We start from the raw sequence: 18,906 nt of genomic DNA, 5'->3' as shown, positions 1-18,906 counted from the left end.
ACTTCATAAACTGTGCGAATTAACTCTTGGTAATCCTCCTTTGTAAATGCTAAAATATATTCTCCTTTCTTTCATCTTGTTTATAATGTACAAATCTGCATGATGACCTGTCTTTGTTAAACATCTACATTGCTTTTTGCAGATACTTGGTTACTTTGACTATGCTTTCACCGCTATCTTTACTGTTGAGATCGTGTTGAAGGTAAATGCTCTGTGTCCCCTGTCTGTGCTGTCACTAACCTCATTCCAATAACACTCCAAACGTCTCGTTGCCTTCCAGGTCCTAGGCTATGCAGATTATGTCTTCACTAGTATGTTTACATTTGAGATCGTATTGAAGGTAACCCTATAAAGTGACAACGAGAGCCTTGCTGCATTCTCTCCTTGTGTGTCACCTGCCACTCAGTGCAACCTAGCTTGTTTGTTTCCTTTCTCTTATTTGCTTTTATTCTTCATGGCACCTCTTTTAAAAAGCAAACGATTACTATTTTGGACTTTTTGGTTGCACACACTAACATTAACACAAGATTTCTTAAATTACTCTAATCAAAGAGCTTCTAATGGGGGAAGGAAACATCACATAAACATGACATTATACTCACTTGGGTGTCACATCATTGGGGCAGTCATCGATGAAATGATTTTTGGTGGAATACTGGAAAACATGATGCAACCTGTGTTTGCTATGCGACAAAATTTAATGGGGTGTTCCGACATTTTCAAAGGCATTGGCTGAAGTTGAGGTCAGGGTTTGTGTTGTCACAGCATAAAGCCAGCTCCAGTCAAAGCTATGAAGCTCCATGCTTATCATACAAACTGCTCTTCAGAATAACCATAAAAGAGGGAGCACAACCAACCATGTTCCTGCTGAGCATGGTTCAGTCTGCTTTCCCTGACTGACTGCATATTAATGTGAAGTCCCCTCTGCAGCTGTTCAGGCAAACAAACAAAGAGAAAATACGAATAAATATTGAAAACTTCACCGCTTTTGATCTTTATATTCTTCAGCGCTCTAAGTTAGCAGTCTTCTGTCTTGGCCTCTCTGCAGGGCTTCACATTTATATGTGCTTTGAAAACAAGTATTTTTACTTTTATTATTTGAAGAAGGATTATTTTGGCTGGTTTTTCTTCTCTGCCTGCTGAACTGCAAAGTTTCAACTGGGAGCTGCCTCCAGTTTATTCTGAGCATTTAAAGAACATATCAGAATGTGCTTTAAGAGGACGGTCAACATGAATGTGACAGTAAGGCCATTTCTGGTTTCCAATCACTATAACTAGAGATCTTGCAGGGTTTGACTTCATGGCAACAAAATGCATGTTTGATTGCCTCATCCCATAGTGGATTGTGAAATGAATGACTTGCTACTACATTCATGTTTGTAAGGGCCGTGGGGGTGGCGGTGGTAGATTTAGCTTTCCTGCTTCACGGCTGTGAGCTCGCCACCCCGAATCAGAGTGATCTAAAAGAGTGTGGAGAAGTGTGTGCGTGCGTCTGATTGCAGGACTCTGAGTGCTGAGAATATTCCTGTTGAAAATGTTTGTACCGGCTGTGTTTGAGTCCTCTGAAGTATGAAATGCAACACTGTTTCTGTCTATGACAAAACTGTATTTTTTTCCCTTGCACCTTTAATACCTTCTGTCCTTTCCTCAGATGACAACATATGGAGCTTTTCTACATAAAGGAGCTTTCTGCAGGAATTACTTCAACCTCCTGGATCTCTTGGTGGTGGGGGTTTCTCTCGTCTCCTTTGGCATTCAGTGAGTTAAACGGAAAATTTGATCTGTAAGCAGTTGATGAAGATCTAAACCTATTTTCTGTCCCTGCACCCATGCATCCTGGTGCGTTCTCTTAGTCCTCAGGACGCAGATTTTCCGAGTTTGAAGAATCAAATTTGGATTTCCAACTAGGAAAGTCAGTTGAATCTATAACATTCTCAACTCTGATTTCTGGGATTGACTGAATGCAGTGTTCCTTCCCCTTATCACAGCTTACTAGTGGTTGTTGTCTCTACCAAAGGTTGACTGCCAGTGATGTTGTCCATAAACCATGGCAGCAACTTAAATGGTGCAGATTTTGTTATCAGACTAGAGCAATAAACTCAACACAGCATGAGTGTAAGGAAAATTAAAAGAAAATACTTCAGAAACTGTATCCTGGGCGTAGATATTCCTTATTGCGAAATACAGCAATATCCGCATTAATTTAAAGACCCATTAACACGTTTTATAAGTATCTTTATTGTTCAACCTGTGTGGACTCTTGCCTTTTATTTACGTGCTAGAAAAATAGATTCAATTTCCTCATTGAACAAATTAATCATGTCATTACATTTTGAGTCAAAACACAATTCAAAACACAATTAGTAAAAAAAACCAAAAAAAACATTTCTTCCAACAAGTGGAAAGTGTTTACTAACCCTTGATCAAAAATACTTGTGGAAAGAGACCAAAGAACCACTATTTCAAATAAATGGTTTAAAGTTTCCCTTTTGAACATGACCTGAAGACACAACCTTTTTTGGAGATGCAAGTGTAATCTCAAAAAAAAACGTTATCTCATAAGAAAAGGTTAAAAGCACAAAAGTAAAAGTTGTGAGTCATTGCTATTGCTTTCACAGCTGAATTATTATTTTTGTGGTTTTCTCAGGTCTTCAGCCATCTCCGTCGTGAAGATCCTTCGAGTTCTTCGAGTGCTTCGACCCCTGAGGGCCATCAATAGAGCCAAGGGCCTTAAAGTAGGATCTGAAAGCGTATTTCAGCTTCTACACTAAAACCACAACTGTTTATGGTTCAGTCGGTAAATATCTTGGTGTCCTTGTTTTACAGCACGTTGTTCAGTGTGTCTTTGTGGCAATCAGAACTATCGGCAACATCATGATCGTCACTACTCTGCTTCAGTTCATGTTTGCATGTATAGGTGTTCAGCTATTTAAGGTGAGCAGAAATAAATTTTGATATGCTTTCACCCATAAAGACAGAACGTTTTGAAATTAGTTTAGAACATAACGTTTTTCCTTTTATAGGGAAAATTCTACCGCTGCACAGATGAGGCCAAATCCACTTCAGAAGAATGCAAGTAAGCCGGAAGTTTGTTTGTTCCTGCAAAGCAAAATTAATTTAATTCATCACTATACTTTGATTGCCAACGTCCTTGTAATTGATCGTTTTCTTCCAGAGGCACCTACATCCTGTACAAGGATGGAGATGTTAACCAGCCGACGATCCACAGGCGGGTGTGGCACAACAGTGACTTCAACTTTGACAACGTCCTCATGGCCATGATGGCTCTCTTTACTGTGTCCACGTTTGAAGGCTGGCCGGCGTACGACGGAAACCTTTTACTCTCAAAGTGCACCCGGTCTAGAGTTTTTAGTAACACGAATGACATGCTGTCCTTTTTCTTCATGTGTCTCCTTAGGTTGCTTTACAAAGCCATCGACTCCAACAGGGAGAATCTGGGACCCATTTACAACTACCGAGTGGAAATTTCCATCTTCTTCATCATCTACATCATTATCATTGCTTTCTTTATGATGAACATCTTCGTGGGTTTTGTCATTGTCACATTTCAAGAACAAGGAGAGAAGGAGTATAAAAACTGTGAACTTGACAAGAACCAGGTAAAAGTCATTGCAATTTCTCTCTGCTGATATATTCTGGCCCCAATTCCCCAGATCAATATCTTATATCTTTTGTCCAAGCTGTGTGCTGGAACTCAGCATCTCTCTCACACAAACCAAATAGCACTGATTAAATGTTGGCACAAACATGACCATCAAGAGGAATTAGTGTAAGCAATTTCCTTTAATTTGTTCATTGGGTCACAGTTCCCTTGCTTCACAATGTTAATTTGAAAAAAATACTCACAAAACAGCAGAAAAGTTACACTAAGAGACACTTCTGAAAGTAATGAATACAGGACTTCTTTGAAAAGTTAATTTATTTGATTAATTTTCAGTAAACTCTAGATGTGAACCCATCTGTTTTTTGTCATCTAACATGTTAAAATCCACATTAATGGACATGGTTAGACTCTATAAATGTGCCAGATTTAGCCAAGGTTAATATTTATCTGCAGTCCTTTACAGGTTGATCATTTAACACAGAGGCAATGGGGAAAGAAAACATAAAAAGATACATTTTAGTTTTACAGAAACAAGCGGCCGAAATGAGCTTCTTCCAAAGGGTGGCTAGGCTCGGCCTTAGAGAAAGAGTGAGGAGCTCTGTTGCCCGGTGGGGAGCTCAAAGTATAGCAGCTACTGTTTTGCATTGAAAAAGAGTCATGTGATGTGGTTTGGACATCTGATCAGGATGTCCCATGGGAGTCTTCGTTTGTGGGGTTTCTGGTTGCATCACTGGGTGAAGACATCAGGGAAGACCCAGAAGTCGCTTGAGGGACTATATATCCTATCTGGCCTGGGAACGCCTTGGGATCCCAAGATTGGAAGATGCTTCTGGGGAGAGGAATGTCTGTGGTATCCCTCCTGGACCTGTTGCCCCCACGACCCGATCTCTGATAAGCAGAAGACGATGGATGGATGGATGGATGGATGGATGGAACCCACAGAAAATCAATAATTTGCTTGAAGGTTTTTCTAATCATAAGACGTGTTTTTAGAATATAAAAGAAGCAACAACACGATTTTACTCACCATATTGACAATAAATGTGTAGATTATAGAGTTCATGCACGGCAATATCGCATGGAATAGAGGAGGAAAGGCCATCAGTGCAAAGACTGCTTTAATTCATCCTAAGTGTATGTCATAGACATAGACATGTACTAATTTTTCTTTTAATGCATGCATGACACCCCATTTCATTAAAACAAACTGCAGTTTAATAACAAAAATAGCTTTGAATGGTTTTGGGGATTTAAATAGCCACACAATGTCTAGTTTGCAAAGGTTTTGCATGCTCAAACACATCCAAATCAGCCTTTCTGTAGCGTTCTATGAGAACAATGTTTTTGTTCTTCATTTTCTTTTTACAATATGCATATTTTAAACTCCTTGGAATTTGTAAGGATTAGTGTCATAGCATGCGGAAATCTTGAATTTAGCAGTCAAAAGACCAGATGGCTTCCAGCATTGCATTTTTGACATAACAAATATTTGTCTGGAAAAGGTTCTAACCAAGAACGTAGAGTTTAGTTGAAAAACAAGGCGTTCAGACTTTATGTCCATGTATCTGTGCAGCGTCAGTGCGTGGAGTATGCTCTAAAGGCCCGTCCGCTGAGGAGATACATTCCCAAGAACCCATACCAGTACAAGTTCTGGTATGTGGTGAACTCCACTGGCTTTGAGTATATCATGTTTGTGCTCATCATGCTCAACACACTCTGCTTGGCCGTACAGGTAAGAAATCAAGAAAACACACACCTGAATCTAATTAGACTCTCAGCAACACCAGTCTGTTTAATATTATTGTCAGTAAAGTGGACATGATACCTCTAAATGCTTCACTGCCAGAATTTCATCTGTTAGGTCAACAAATGATGACTTTCACATGTTCTGTCTATACTGTTGAAATTATGTAAAATGACCCTATTTTTCCCTTACGTTTCCTGTTCATTTTTGTTTTCAGCACTACGGCCAGTCAGCACTTTTTAATTATGTAATGGACATTCTCAACATGGTCTTCACTACTGTATTCACTGTGGAAATGTTTCTCAAGCTCATCGCATTCAAACCAAGGGTAAGTCTCGATAAAGAAAAAGAAAAATTCCTAATTAATACTTATTGATTTTTATGTCAGACTGTTCACGCAATGTATTAAACTTTTTGTTATTTTGAGAAATACAAAATCTTTTGACTCCTAAAAGAATACAGTTGCTTAACTAGTGTTTGAAGGCATTTGAACTTGGTGTATTTTGTTGATTAAAGGAAAGTTGTGCAACAGCAATTTTTTGTCTGCTGTAGAAAATGAAATAAATCAGAAGATCAGACTTTGTCATGCTTCTGCTGAAACCGACCCAGAACCTTACCGAAGGTCAAACTTCACTGTCCTGAATTATATGAAATCACCTTTCTCTTTTGAGATGCACATCATTTTTTTGCCTAAATTATTAATGAAGATTCTGTATTGGGATTATATCAAAGACACCTTTCTTATAATTGCTTTTTGTATATTTCCACTGGTATTTGACGGGTTTGTCTTTGGTGATGAGCTCCAAGTCCTGGAAACAGGAAGGCCTCCTTGCCATCCCCTAATCTTTAGCTATCTCCACAGATTCTGTGTCAGCTTCAAGTCAGGACTGGACCCATTCAAAACCTTAATAGTACTTCCAATCAAAAGAAGCAGTGTTGGTAAAATGTAAATATAATTTTAGAGCTAAAATCTTCCAGGGGTATGAATAATGTTTGGCACAACAGTATGTACACCGATTGTGCTGACAAATGCAAATACCTAGTTTTCGAACAAGCCTTTATCCTGACCCTGAACACATCTCTTTGCTTCTACTCTGCTCAGTAAGCAGGAGATAAATGAAGCAGCAGCGCTTAGTGCAGCATTTTCTTTACAAAGATTATCTCCCAAGCTGAAAATGCTATATACTGTACCTCTGTTGCACTTCAGAGTCAGAAACCAGCATTTATACTGAGACATTACACTCTGGGTCATAGTTGATCTACAGCTGATACGCAATTTGGCCTTTAACTTATTAAAGGGTAACAGCAGAGAGCTTATAAAGACTTTTCATCCTTAATAAAGTACATTCCTCATTATAATATTTAACTTTGAATATGCATTTACTGCATACAATACCTGAACTGAACCTGAATGCCAGTGAGTTATTCAATGTTTTATTTTCTGTTTCTGCTGCTTGACTTACAGCTCTGTGTTCCAAAGAAAGACAGGATGCTAGTAAGAAAAAAGTGTGTTTTGCAGTGCTAAGCTATTTTTTTAACAGTAGCGGCTTCATAGTTGTTTTGTTTGTAATTTTAGTGTTAACATGATGTTTAGTGTGGATGTTGTTCCTGTCAGCTAAGCAACAGCTTGTAAATCAATGCAGTGTAATTATGGACCCTTCGCTGAGGATGTCAGCAAGGGCCCCCCTGAGTGTTTTTAAATTAGAAGTACAAGTAGGTTGAAATTTCTGTGTAAGAGTAAAACTTTATTTTTTTTTCCGTTTTTGCTGACTTTACACTTGACCCACACCTCGTTCAGGGATATTTTGGGGACGCCTGGAATGTGTTCGATGCCCTGGTAGTCATTGGCAGCATAGTAGACATTGTTCTCAGTGAGATCGATGTAAGTAAGTTCAGCTACTGTCTGCCTCGCTGCTATTCGACCTCTTCCTCCTCCGGGTCACCTTTGTTTCTGGCAGGTTTCCACAGGAGAACCACTACTTTTTGTTTTTAGTCTGAGCCTTCCTAACACCTTATTTCTCTTTCTCTTTCTCTTCCCCTGTCCCTGGCATTTAAACATTTTTTTTTTCCATTTTTTATTTTTATTTTAAACTCCTCTCCAATGTCACTCATCTGGCTGCTTCCATATTTTCCTCTTCATTGTCTTTCATTGCCCCTTTTTACCCTTACATGTTACCTTCAATAGCACTATTTTGCTGATGCTTGGAACACATTTGATGCCTTAATTGTTGTCGGTAGCGTCGTCGATATTGCTATCACTGAAGTTAATGTAAGTACCACTTTTTTTCTGACTCTTAAGTTAAACTGAACCCTTACAGGAAGCCAGATGGCCAATGTAAATCAGTGTAATTTAAAGACATCTCCTGTGAAATTAGAAATATGGAGGGAATGTCAGTCATATTTTGTAAATGCTTTTTAAAAAAATGCACAATTGTTAGAATATCATAAGGCGCCATCGGCTGTTTTGTAGGCTTCAGTTTGACTTTTGCACAAACATTTACAATGCCTTGCAAAAGTATTAGCGCCCCTTGAACTTTCTCACATTTTGTCACATTACAACCACATCGTTTTGTGTATTTTAATTGAATGATATGTGTGAGACAACAACAAAGAGTGGAAAATTGTAAAGTGGAAGAAATAGGATACATTGTTTTCAAATATTTTTACAGATACATATTTTTAGCTCTAAATAAAATTTCAGTACAGCCAATTACTTTCAGAAGTCCCCTAATCAGTACAAAAATACATCGGAAGGATAAGTTTACAGTTTGACACAAGCATGTATGGGATGCAGCAAACATGTGGAAGATGGTGCTCTGGTCAGATGAGAACAAATTTGAGCCTTCTGATCTACGTATCCACACTGCACTTTATCCTGAACACATCATCTCCAGTGAGAGACATGGTGATGGTAGAAACATATGACACATTTGGTACATTTCTTCAGCAAAGACAGTGAATCTGGTCAGGGTTTATTTGCACATTTTGCATCATTGCATCTCCATCTAGCATTACAAATGCTGCTGAACTCTTAGTTTTTAAATGCATTCTTGAACAAATGCCCTTTGCAAAATCAAATTCTGTACATACAAATTTTTTAAATACTCACTTGTACACTGTGACTATCTCCTGCATTGTTTACATTTCAGTTGCTTTACTTTTAAATTCAGTGCTGCACCTCATACTGTATTTTAAATCTACTGTAAATTACAAGCTGTATTCTTGCACAAATGCCCTTGCAAAATCAATTTTTAAAATACAAATGGTTTTTAAAAAATACTCACCTGTACACTGTGAGTTCTCCTGCATTGTCTACATTTAAATTGTTTACTTTTAAATCACTGCTTCACCTTATACTGTAATTTAATTTTACTGCAATTTACAAGCTGTATGCAACGAAATTTTGTTCTGTACACAGTCTGTGCATACAAAATGACAAATAAAAGTTGTCTAAGTCTAAGTCTAAGGTTACAGTAATAGATAAGCTGTTAGATGGTTTAAAAGATTAAAAAAAAAAATACCTTCCAGTTGGAAAGCAACACTCAACATACAGCCAGAGCTACAGTCAATGAGTTCAGAACAAAATTTATTTGCAAGAAAGGGTCAATATCACTTCACAATTATACACTGCTTTGTGTTGGCCAGTCACATAAAATCCTTATAAAATACATCAAAGGTTGTGGTTCTAGTATTATAAATTGTAAAAAGGTTCAAGAGGAATGAATACTTATGCAAGGCAGTGTCCTTTATGTCGGCTATGTCAACAGAAAATTAATGAACCTTAATAGACTGTGGTTGTCTCTACATGTTTTTATTGTGATTGTGGCTGCGTATCATAAAAGCCTTTATAATGAACATGCTGAGTGTTAACCTTGGAGTGTCACAGGAGTCATTCTCTTTTCTTTGTGATCTGAGGTCTGTGTTCAGTTTCAAATCAGATGGTTTACAATGTTGTAATCTAACTCTTATTTTTTTATTCATTTTTTTCCATAGAAACTTGTAGAGGCAAGTATGGAAATAAACAAAAAAATGTTTCTCGTGTGTAACTGGTTGTTGATGACAACTTTATCTTTAGATCCCCTTTACAGTTGGCTTAAAACTAAATTCATGAATGATTAGAGTGAAAGAAAGCTGGTCAGGGTTTCCAACGGCACACTAAATATTTCAGTGACCTTTAAAATTCAATTCAAGGTTGAAAATGACTTACCTTTGTTAGATAAAAAAAAATCCTGCAAAGACTAGATGTAAGTGGTTTGTGAATTCAGTTAAGGTGCTTGTAACTCGAGCTGTTCCTTAATGGATAATTTTACGATATGATCAAAAAAAGCTCTCGCTATTAATGAGGTGCAACACATCTGAAATAGCTAAGATGTTTTTAGAGTCGGGTTGAGTGGAGTGCTTATGAGCAGTCTGTGTCTTACCTGCAGGACACAGCAGTCCAAGTTGTCCAAGATTGGAGAAACAAGGATTATTTTTCTTTACTGTAAAAACAACTCAACAGGCTGCCGTAGTGGGGTCTGTTCCACAGATGAAACCTCCAAATTATCTTCAAACTAACAAATAGCCAACTATTATTCAGGCATCACTTTTTATCATGCAGTTATTTGCACTGTTGTTCTGCAGTCTATATACACTGTCCATCTCCCCTTATTGCATTATTTGCCTTACATTTTAATGATGTGGGAAGATATGCATCATTAAGATAATAACACTTTCCTTGACTTGTGACAGTGTAGCAAACATAACTTGATTTCCAGGTAAGCCAGAGTTTTTTGGGCATTCTAGAAAACCCCACATTATGACCCTCTCAACATAGAGGCTCATTTATATAACACACATGCACCACTGCGACAGAGCTGATGCAAAAGCTATTTGGATATTTCAGTAATGACTTGATGATAACATTACTTAAATTAACATTAATTCACACCAATTAAGTCCTTCAATCTGCTTGTTTGGGCCAGAACAAAAGTGGACGATATTGTTTTCTTTTTTTTATTTTGTTGCTGTTTGCAAGTGAGCTATAACTTGTAACAGAGACACAGGTGTGATGATCATTGCTCCCATTGAACAGAAAATACTAGGGCGGGATGTAGCACAGACCCCAAAATTAAAAAAAAAAAACATGGAAGTCCTCTGAGCTGCATTGTTGTTGGGCACATTTGTACTGTTATTACATCTGCAATATAATTTTAAATGTCAAGAGCAGCTCAGTTTAACACAGGTTTCTTGACTTTTTATTTCTGATTTTGGAGTGGTGTCACTTGCTGCAAGCCCGAGTAAATTTGACTAAATTCAGACCTGCAAAAAGGGTCCGAACCAAGAGGGAAAACAAACTCTGGTACGTTTAAATAAAACGTGGCAGGTGTTAATACACCCTTAATCTCATGCCATGCTATGTGGAAGTTCTTTCTGCACTGATTAAAATTCACTCACTTTAGGATGGTGAGTGCTTAAACTGAAAGCGACCTGTGCTAATTTTATTAATTAAGAAAATAAGAAAACTCTTAGGGGCACTTAGAGAGCATTGAAATTGAATTCACAGATGGTCAGTTGATCCTTGGATATAGTGAAAAAAGAGTAAATAAAGTCACAGTAAACATAACGTTCCCCAGTGTCTCCCAAAAATGAATTTCAAATCCATTAAAAGTGGAAAACGCACTAAAGAGATGTAAAAGGCCTCGGATTTTCACAAAATGCTTCTTAATTTCCTCACTTTATAGTGCAAGATAGAAAACAGTATCTCAGTAGCTTCAGGTTCACGTTTAAAAGCGCATCAGTGAAGACTTTCTACCTCAATAAAACCTAAGTCAGACATTTTTAGAAATGTCTGACTTAGAACATTTTTAAAATACATTCACAGCTGGAAAAAGTATTATGCTGCGCTACATTTACATGAAAGTAATTTAGCTTGACCTGCAGTGAGTTCTCTAACTGTTCCACTGAAGTCCATTAGACAGCTCTTGATTGCAGGTAAGACACTGACTGCTGATAACTTCCCACCAGAATCCCCCCCTTTTAACAGATCCAAACAATCCCTTTCAAACTTCAACGACTTTGACCCTCTTTTCCCTTCCTGGGTGCTCTCATGTCAGAGCTGCAGTGCTGTTTTGCTGGAGTAAACAATCAGTGTTTTTGAGTGTTGCATGATTGTGTTAACTAACTTTGTGTGTTTAACATCTGTGCATTTTAATCCAGCTGTGAGTGTGTTTAGGGTTGAGGGTGTTGTGAATGTCAGCATAACCAGACTGATTTCACAAGGGCTTTCATTTCTGGACGTACCTTTCATGAAATTTATTTCCGCTTAACTTGCACGCGTGTCTTTATATGAATGTTTCATCCAACCATAGCCGCTGATGTGTCATGCATTTGCCTTGTGTATTTCACATATTTTCAGCTTTTTATCCAGGCATGAGTTAAGCAATCTTTTTAAGATTCTGGCATGAACTCACCAGTTGCATGTTGGTGGGTCAGACGATCACCTCATAACATGTGATCCTCTCCATGTTCGCCTCTCACAGATGACAATGGGCCACCCACTCCCTACCCTTCCGGTCAGTGTTTTCCATAGAGCCTTGTGAAGCTTGTCCTTGTTTTTGCTTGCTATACACTCTAGTTGTTTTTTCCCCCCCTCCAGACAGAATGGCCCTGGAGTTAAAGCTTAGAAATTCAAAACAACATTAAGGACTGCATAATCAAAACATTTTTTTAAGCAGATATTTTAAGCTGAGATTTTGATCCAGAGCATTAATGATTGATTTCCACTAAAGTTGGGTGGGAAACTGTGGCTTTGCATACAGCTGATATTTTTGGAAATGGATCAAGTCATCGAAGAAATTTGATTGGAACTTAATAGTCAAATTAAATTAAGACTGTTCACATATTTTGACATGCAAAAATGCACTATTGTCAGGTAAGATTGTGAGATTAGAAAAATTATAGGCTCACTAGAAGCACCTTTTGTTTTTTTGCCCTTTCCCATTGAAGGTTGTAGAAGCCAGCTGAGTCTGAGGTTCTTTGAGGATCTTGTGTTTGCGTCTCTTTGAGTGACTGTCTTTGTGTTTTGTTCTGTCTCTCTGTAGTGAGCTCTTAAAGCTCTGAATGGAGCACATGTGTAGCGCAGGTGTGTAGACTCCAGTCAGGTGCATGAACTCTCCCACAGTAGCTGTCTCTATTTTTTTCCCTCCTCTCTCCCTTTACACTGTCCTGCTTCACTATTTACAGGTGCATTTTTATAAATTAGACAATCATCAATCAAAAGTCAATTTATTTCAGTATTTCTGTTCAAAAAGTGGAACTCCTATGCTATAGAGATTTATTTATTTATTTTCAACAAAACAAAGGATAATTTGAACCTAATTTTAACCCACAGAAATGTTATGTATGGCCTACACATAATTGACAGTACTTCAGCAGACAGTTATTATTCACTCCCTCCACAAAGAGGATAAGCCACAAAACCTCTTTGCTAAAGAAGCTGGCTGTTCCCAGACTGCTGTATCCAAGCATATTAATGCTTAATTAATTAATTAATTAAGAGCACGGGCAGCATAAGGGAAAACTGAGGCCTTGAGAGGATTTCAAAGTGAATGCTATCGGGTTGTTTAGGGGAAATTAACAAGCCATACAGCTGAGGCATCACACGTATTCAAATCCTGCACCTGGGCTACAGATGTTGCCTTCGTCATTTCAAGCCAGTCCTGAACCAGAAACATTTACATTCGGATAAGGAGTAGAAAAGGCTGGACTGTCATTCAGGGTTCCAGTTCTCTTTTTTAGATGAAAGTAATTTTTGGGTTTTCACTTGGAAATCAAGGTCCCAGTGTGGCGGAAAAGCGGAGAGCCACAGAATCGAAGTTGCTTTAGGCCCGGTAGGAATGTTCAACAATCAGTGATGGTTTGGTCAATCAGTGATAAAAACGCTACAGAGAAGCTATTGAGCGTTGTCCAGAGGACAAAGCCGACAACACAGACCAGCCAAAAGCCGCAATTATAGGACCTTTTATACCTCAGCAGTGCTACAGGCTGAACGGCTCCATGCCTCCACACATTGATGCAAAATCTCAGGTTAAAGGAATCCCATCAAGTATTGCATCCATTTAGAGTAAAGTAGTACATGGACATACTTTTTAGTACGGTTTTAAGATAAGTAATATCTGAGATCCTGAATTTTTTTTTAGCCATCAGCCATAATCATCAAAATTAACAGAAATGAATCACTCCAAGTGTAATGTTATCTTTGTGCTATATAAGTTTCACATTTTGAATGGGTTTAATGAAATAAATACATTTTTGATTATATTCTTATTTACTGAAGTGCAGCTGTATCTTGTTTTATCTTCTGTCCCAGCATTTATCTTAGTCGCTGGCCTCCTCCTCCTCCTCTCCTCTCTAGTTTCCTCTCCTCCCTCTGTGCTGCTCATTCGTATCTCTCTGCACCGGACTGTGAGAGCGCCCTGCTGTGGCAGTTTAATCGCAGGGCACTACTGGAATGCATGGTTTGCTGCTTTGCTCTGAGGTCACCACTGGCTCTAAATCCTTTAAATGTTCTGCGCGTGTGTCTGCAGTGCTGCCCCAGCAATGTGGTGATTCAGAACGCATGCTCCATTTACGCTGTGGCCAGGATTACCTAAAGAACCTCCTCGAGCTAATTCTTAGTTGTTGTTTTTTTTTTTTTTTTTTTTTATTTAAATCATCTCCGCTTATTTATGCAACTCATGCTGACGGTTTGTTATGCTGAGGTACTGGAATGAAGCCATATCTGTCTGGAATATTTTTTTGTTTGTTTCTTTGTTTTCAGTGCTGAGCATTACAAAATCGCATTTTCAGCATTTACTAATTCTTCATGCAGTTGAATTTTTGTTTTAATTTCAGTCCAAATAAACCATTTTCACTGACCAGTGTTTTTCTGGACCTTGAATCTTGCACAGACGATTGCTCATAAATTATATTGCCAGTTTTAAAAAGTGATTGGTGTATGGGTGCAAATGTGTCAGAAATTCTGTATACATTGAATTTTATGTGTACAATGATATGCAAGGATGCACTAAAGTCTTGAATCCGGGCTATAGTTTTAGGATTTTGCTTACAAGATGCCATATTATCTGAGAATTGTTTGTGGCTTTGATCAATAGTTCTACAGGCTTCGTCTTTTAGGGTGTTTTTTGTGTGCGTGTTTATTTTGGCCCCTTTTCAGCCCAGAATAATTTGTGAAATTGTTGTGAAGCTTCGACTTTTAGAGATTGCTTTAAATGATTCAACTCCAAAAAAAATGTCTCTGGCGTAAAAAGACTTTTAAACCAAAGGGATGCCCAGTTTTGGATCTATCACACAGTTCGGCTATACATTTGCATTGTTTTATCACATCATCCCTTAAATCTCTATTTAACTTAATTGTTGCATATTTATCTACCGTTTTATATGCCGTATTATCAATAATTGCACAGTATATTCTTTTTTTGTTTTTGACTGATAAGTTAATTCTCTTTTGCTGTAGAACTTAACTTTAAATTTGCTTGTTATTCATTACCAATCTAGTATAACTCTAGCTATGTGTTTTTGCCACTGTTACGCCCAAATTTTGCCTTTATGGGACAATAAAAGTATTTCTTATCTTATCTTAGCAAAGAACCAATTTTTAGCTATATCTTTTGACAATCTGTGATTTGCCGCCTATCTCCAAGAGATCTTTTGTGCAATCTACTGTCATGAAAAACAAAACAAAAAAAAATTGAAAAGAAAAAACACTTTCTAAAGAAAAACTAGAAAAACTAAAGATACTTTCTTATAGCCTGGAGAACTATTGATGAAGAAGCAATTTCAAAACTTTCCAATAAAGTCTGACTTCCTGTAAGCTAAAAAATTAAACAATAGGTGTTTGACACAATCCACAGAGTATTTTATATATCTATACATATCATATATGTCCAGCTCAAATTACTCACTTTTTTACTAATGCACTATGCTCATATTGTATGTCTTTTGTGTCCACTACAATTATATTTTTGAAGTCCACTGGTCAGAGTTTGAAACCTACAGGGTTTATGATGAAATACAGAGTACATAAATCCAGGATGTGTAAGAGCAGCTTTTACCACATCATCATTTCATAACATTTATGTGAGTTAGTGCACTTGCCATTAACATTGTTTAAATGTCACCAAAGACATCTCACCATGAAATCCATTTAGTCCCATGAGCAGTGATTGCTACACTGGGGGGGTTGTGATAAAGTTGTGTGCCAGTCTTACATGTTGATAAGTCTTTTATTGTTGTTTGTCACTCTAAATGTTCAGTCCTGCATAACGTTAAGCTGACATCTTGTGTTGTGGAGTTTTAAGTATCTCCATAATTTGTTGTCAAGAGAATGCCTGCCAGTAAGCAGAGATTTCATAGATAAATACATGTCTGTCCTTGTCTAAGAGAATATATAAGACATGTTTGTCCTGTCAGATGAGAAGAGTAGTGACTTTGTGCTGTCTCCGTCTTCTAACTTACATTTGCTGGCGTTTTGTGACAATAACTTTACATGTAACATGTTTGACCAATTATATGTGAGACCTGCAGGCTCTGTCTAAGTCATTAATACAGGTCTTTGATTTTAAAGCCAACGGAGACTCCTCAGGTGGATGAGATGGGGGTAAGATGCTTTGCCCCCCATGTCAGGGCCATGCCATGTTTGGATTTGCATTTATTTTTGTTACTCTGTCTTCCTCATCCTCTTTCACCGGTTGCTTAGTCCAGCTTTGTTTTTTCCTGTCATTTTCATCGTCTTTACTATACTTTTCTTGCGCCTGTTTTCTTTTCTTCATTGACATATCTCTTTAGAGCATTTGCTTTTCATTATTCCTAAATGTTTGGAGCTATTTGGAAGAAGGGCGTGTCACTCAAACGTGACACTTGTCTCCGGTCGAGTGGGAGTGGCATTGAGCCGCTCTTCACGTTTGTGCTGTTGACCCGGCTACATGGTCTCTGCCTCCGTTCTGGCGGCGGGTAGCGACCCATGGATGAGCCTATGGGATCAGGTCACCCAGCTATGACCTGTGAACCTCCCGGTCGACCCGCTGGGGTTGGTCCCACTGTGACTCCGCATGCAGTGACTCTGGACTGAGGGCGCCATGCTTGAATAGATGTTTCCTGTCAAGTATGGCAAGGTTATTCTCCAGCATGCTTGCCTCCTCGCTTACTCCCCCCTTTTTTTTTTAGGTCTGTACAGGAACAGAGAAAATGGCCGTGCTTTGAACACAGACCTGCAGAGACATATCGGCTGCAGCTACACTGCTTTCCAAACTTCATCACAGTTTTAAGAATGGCCTACTTGGTCTTTACTCCAATTTCAAAGTTAGTTTCAAATGGATTTAAAAGTGCAGTGCTGCTTTGTTAGCTCATATGTTACTGGTGCGGAGGTCTCAGCTCATCAAGCAAAGCACAGTCAGCTACTCTTGTGTTCACCCGAGGCAAAGCCAGCGTCATAATTTTTAAACTTTTTATCCACAGAACACAGAGGACAGTGCTCGCATCTCCATCACCTTCTTTCGTCTGTTTCGAGTCATGCGGTTGGTCAAACTCCTCAGCAGAGGAGAGGGTATTCGCACATTGCTCTGGACTTTCATTAAGTCCTTCCAGGTAAGTTAGGGTTATATTAAATTATTGCTGTCTGAAAGGGAAATAAAAGTTGATCATTACTCTTGTCCTTTTTTTAACCCTGTTTTTCAGGCTTTGCCGTATGTTGCTCTTTTGATAGCCATGTTGTTTTTCATCTATGCCGTCATCGGCATGCAGGTTGGTACGGCGCCTTGCCAAATGAATTATATGGGTCAGCCTTTTCCTCATCTTTCCTCGTGAAAGCTTTTTTATCTGGATTTTATGTGACAGACCGACACTAAAATGTGAACCTCCATCCAGGTTTCATTAGTTTCGCTGCCCCTAACATATTTTTGTTTTCCAGTATTGTCCTAAATTTTGCTCAATCCATCCTCCAGCTTCCCTGTCCTTCCTTGCTGCAGAAAAGCATCTCCACAACATAACTGCTGCCACCACCGTATTTTACCATGGAGATTGTACGTTCAGGATGATGTGCATTGTTAGTTTTGCATCACAAATAGTGTGGCACTTTCACCAAAAGGTGTTAGTCTGTTCTGACAGATCACCTTTTTGCAGATCTGCACTCTACATAAAGGCCAGATATATGGAGCAAATGACAAACAGTTGTTACTGTGGGCCTCTTGGCTGCTTTTACAATAAGACTCTTCTTGTCCAGCCTGTCAGTTTAGGTGGACGGCCATATCTTGGTTGGTTCCCAGTTGTACTTTACTCTTTGTTATCTTATAGATTGTACAGTTTTAAATAGATTTTATGTATGGGGATCAGCATAAAAGGGGCCACATAAAATTGGGCACCATGCATTTTATATCTTTAGAATTCATATGGTAAAAATAATACTGCCCTTTTGTTTTGGTCTGTCAGATTAAATCCCAATAAAATACAAATACGTTTTGTGGATATAACATGGCACTATGTGTTTAACATGTATGATTACTTGTGCAAAACCCTGTAACTTAACAGAGAGTCAGTGTTGGTCCAATTTGATTTACCATACAGTTTCTTTTTTATAGGTTTTTGGAAAGATTGCCATGGTCGATGGCACCCAAATTAACAGAAACAACAACTTCCAGACCTTCCCCCAGGCTGTGCTTCTCCTCTTTAGGTGCGTTATCAGCAACCTTTAGAAAAGTAACTTTGGTTGTAAACTTTCTGGGTGATTAATAGTCATAACAATCTGTTATGTCTTTGTGCCCTTCAGGTGTGCCACAGGTGAGGCGTGGCAGGACATTATGTTGGCCTGTATGCCGGGGAAACTGTGTGATCCAGAGTCGGACTACAACCCCGGGGAGGAGATGACTTGTGGCAGTGGATTTGCAATCATTTATTTCATTACTTTCTACATGCTCTGTGCTTTCTTGGTACGTATATGTATTTTCCCAACTGTGTATGGCTTAGTTGTATTTAATCAGTTTAGTTACAGTATCCTTTCCAACCTTTTATTTGCATGTGTGTTTAGAAATCTGAATACACACAAACACATCGCAGTCACCAAGTTCTTCAGGGGAAACTTTTGTGTATATTTTCTGCATAAATTGCAAGTTTGCCATAAAAGCTCCTTGGCTTACAAAGTGTTGACTCTTAAGAAGAGTGTTTAATGATGCCAAGACTAAATGGAATGAGCCATTAAATGTTGCCAGTTTTATTTGATTTGGTGTGGGAGTGAACTAATTTCAGTTTTGATATTGCCGTTGTAAAGATTTTTATTCAAATAGAAGTTTGTGAGAGAAAAGTTGTAATATAGTATATATAAATTTATGAAGAAGTATTTTCCCCTCACACATTGTTTAGGTTTTTCCTTTTATTGCCATACTTAAATGTTGCAGATCATAAAACAACATTTTATGTTAGGCCTGTGTAAATTAAAAAAGTTAGAGTACGTTGTGTTTCTGAATGTTGGATTAGTTTTAAGGCAGATTTAACGGGAGCTACCTAT

The 18,906-nt window shown here is 38.2% G+C and overlaps 1 protein-coding gene across 20 annotated transcripts in view; it reads left to right on the top strand.

Moving 5' to 3' along the window:
• The window catches only part of cacna1da (calcium channel, voltage-dependent, L type, alpha 1D subunit, a), a gene marked incomplete at its 5' end in the record, with an annotated part of 66,719 nt that overhangs the window by 26,813 nt on the left and 21,000 nt on the right, over positions 1-18,906 (top strand). For 5 of the 20 annotated variants that reach the window (XM_036128988.1, XM_036128984.1, XM_036128980.1 and 2 more), the window contains 17 exon segments: positions 143-202; positions 281-340; positions 1,652-1,758; positions 2,648-2,735; positions 2,827-2,934; positions 3,024-3,076; positions 3,176-3,322; positions 3,419-3,620; positions 5,199-5,357; positions 5,587-5,697; positions 7,555-7,638; positions 9,363-9,374; positions 15,976-16,008; positions 16,866-16,994; positions 17,085-17,150; positions 17,984-18,075; positions 18,172-18,331. In XM_036128988.1, the coding sequence (XP_035984881.1) occupies positions 143-202; positions 281-340; positions 1,652-1,758; positions 2,648-2,735; positions 2,827-2,934; positions 3,024-3,076; positions 3,176-3,322; positions 3,419-3,620; positions 5,199-5,357; positions 5,587-5,697; positions 7,555-7,638; positions 9,363-9,374; positions 15,976-16,008; positions 16,866-16,994; positions 17,085-17,150; positions 17,984-18,075; positions 18,172-18,331 (1,671 nt within the window). 20 annotated transcript variants of the gene reach the window in all.

This window comes from Fundulus heteroclitus, unplaced genomic scaffold, assembly GCF_011125445.2.
Source record: "Fundulus heteroclitus isolate FHET01 unplaced genomic scaffold, MU-UCD_Fhet_4.1 scaffold_128, whole genome shotgun sequence".
Lineage (NCBI taxonomy): Eukaryota > Metazoa > Chordata > Actinopteri > Cyprinodontiformes > Fundulidae > Fundulus > Fundulus heteroclitus.
The sequence above is the reverse complement of the archived record's forward strand: the minus strand, read 5'-3'. Positions and strand labels throughout refer to the sequence as shown.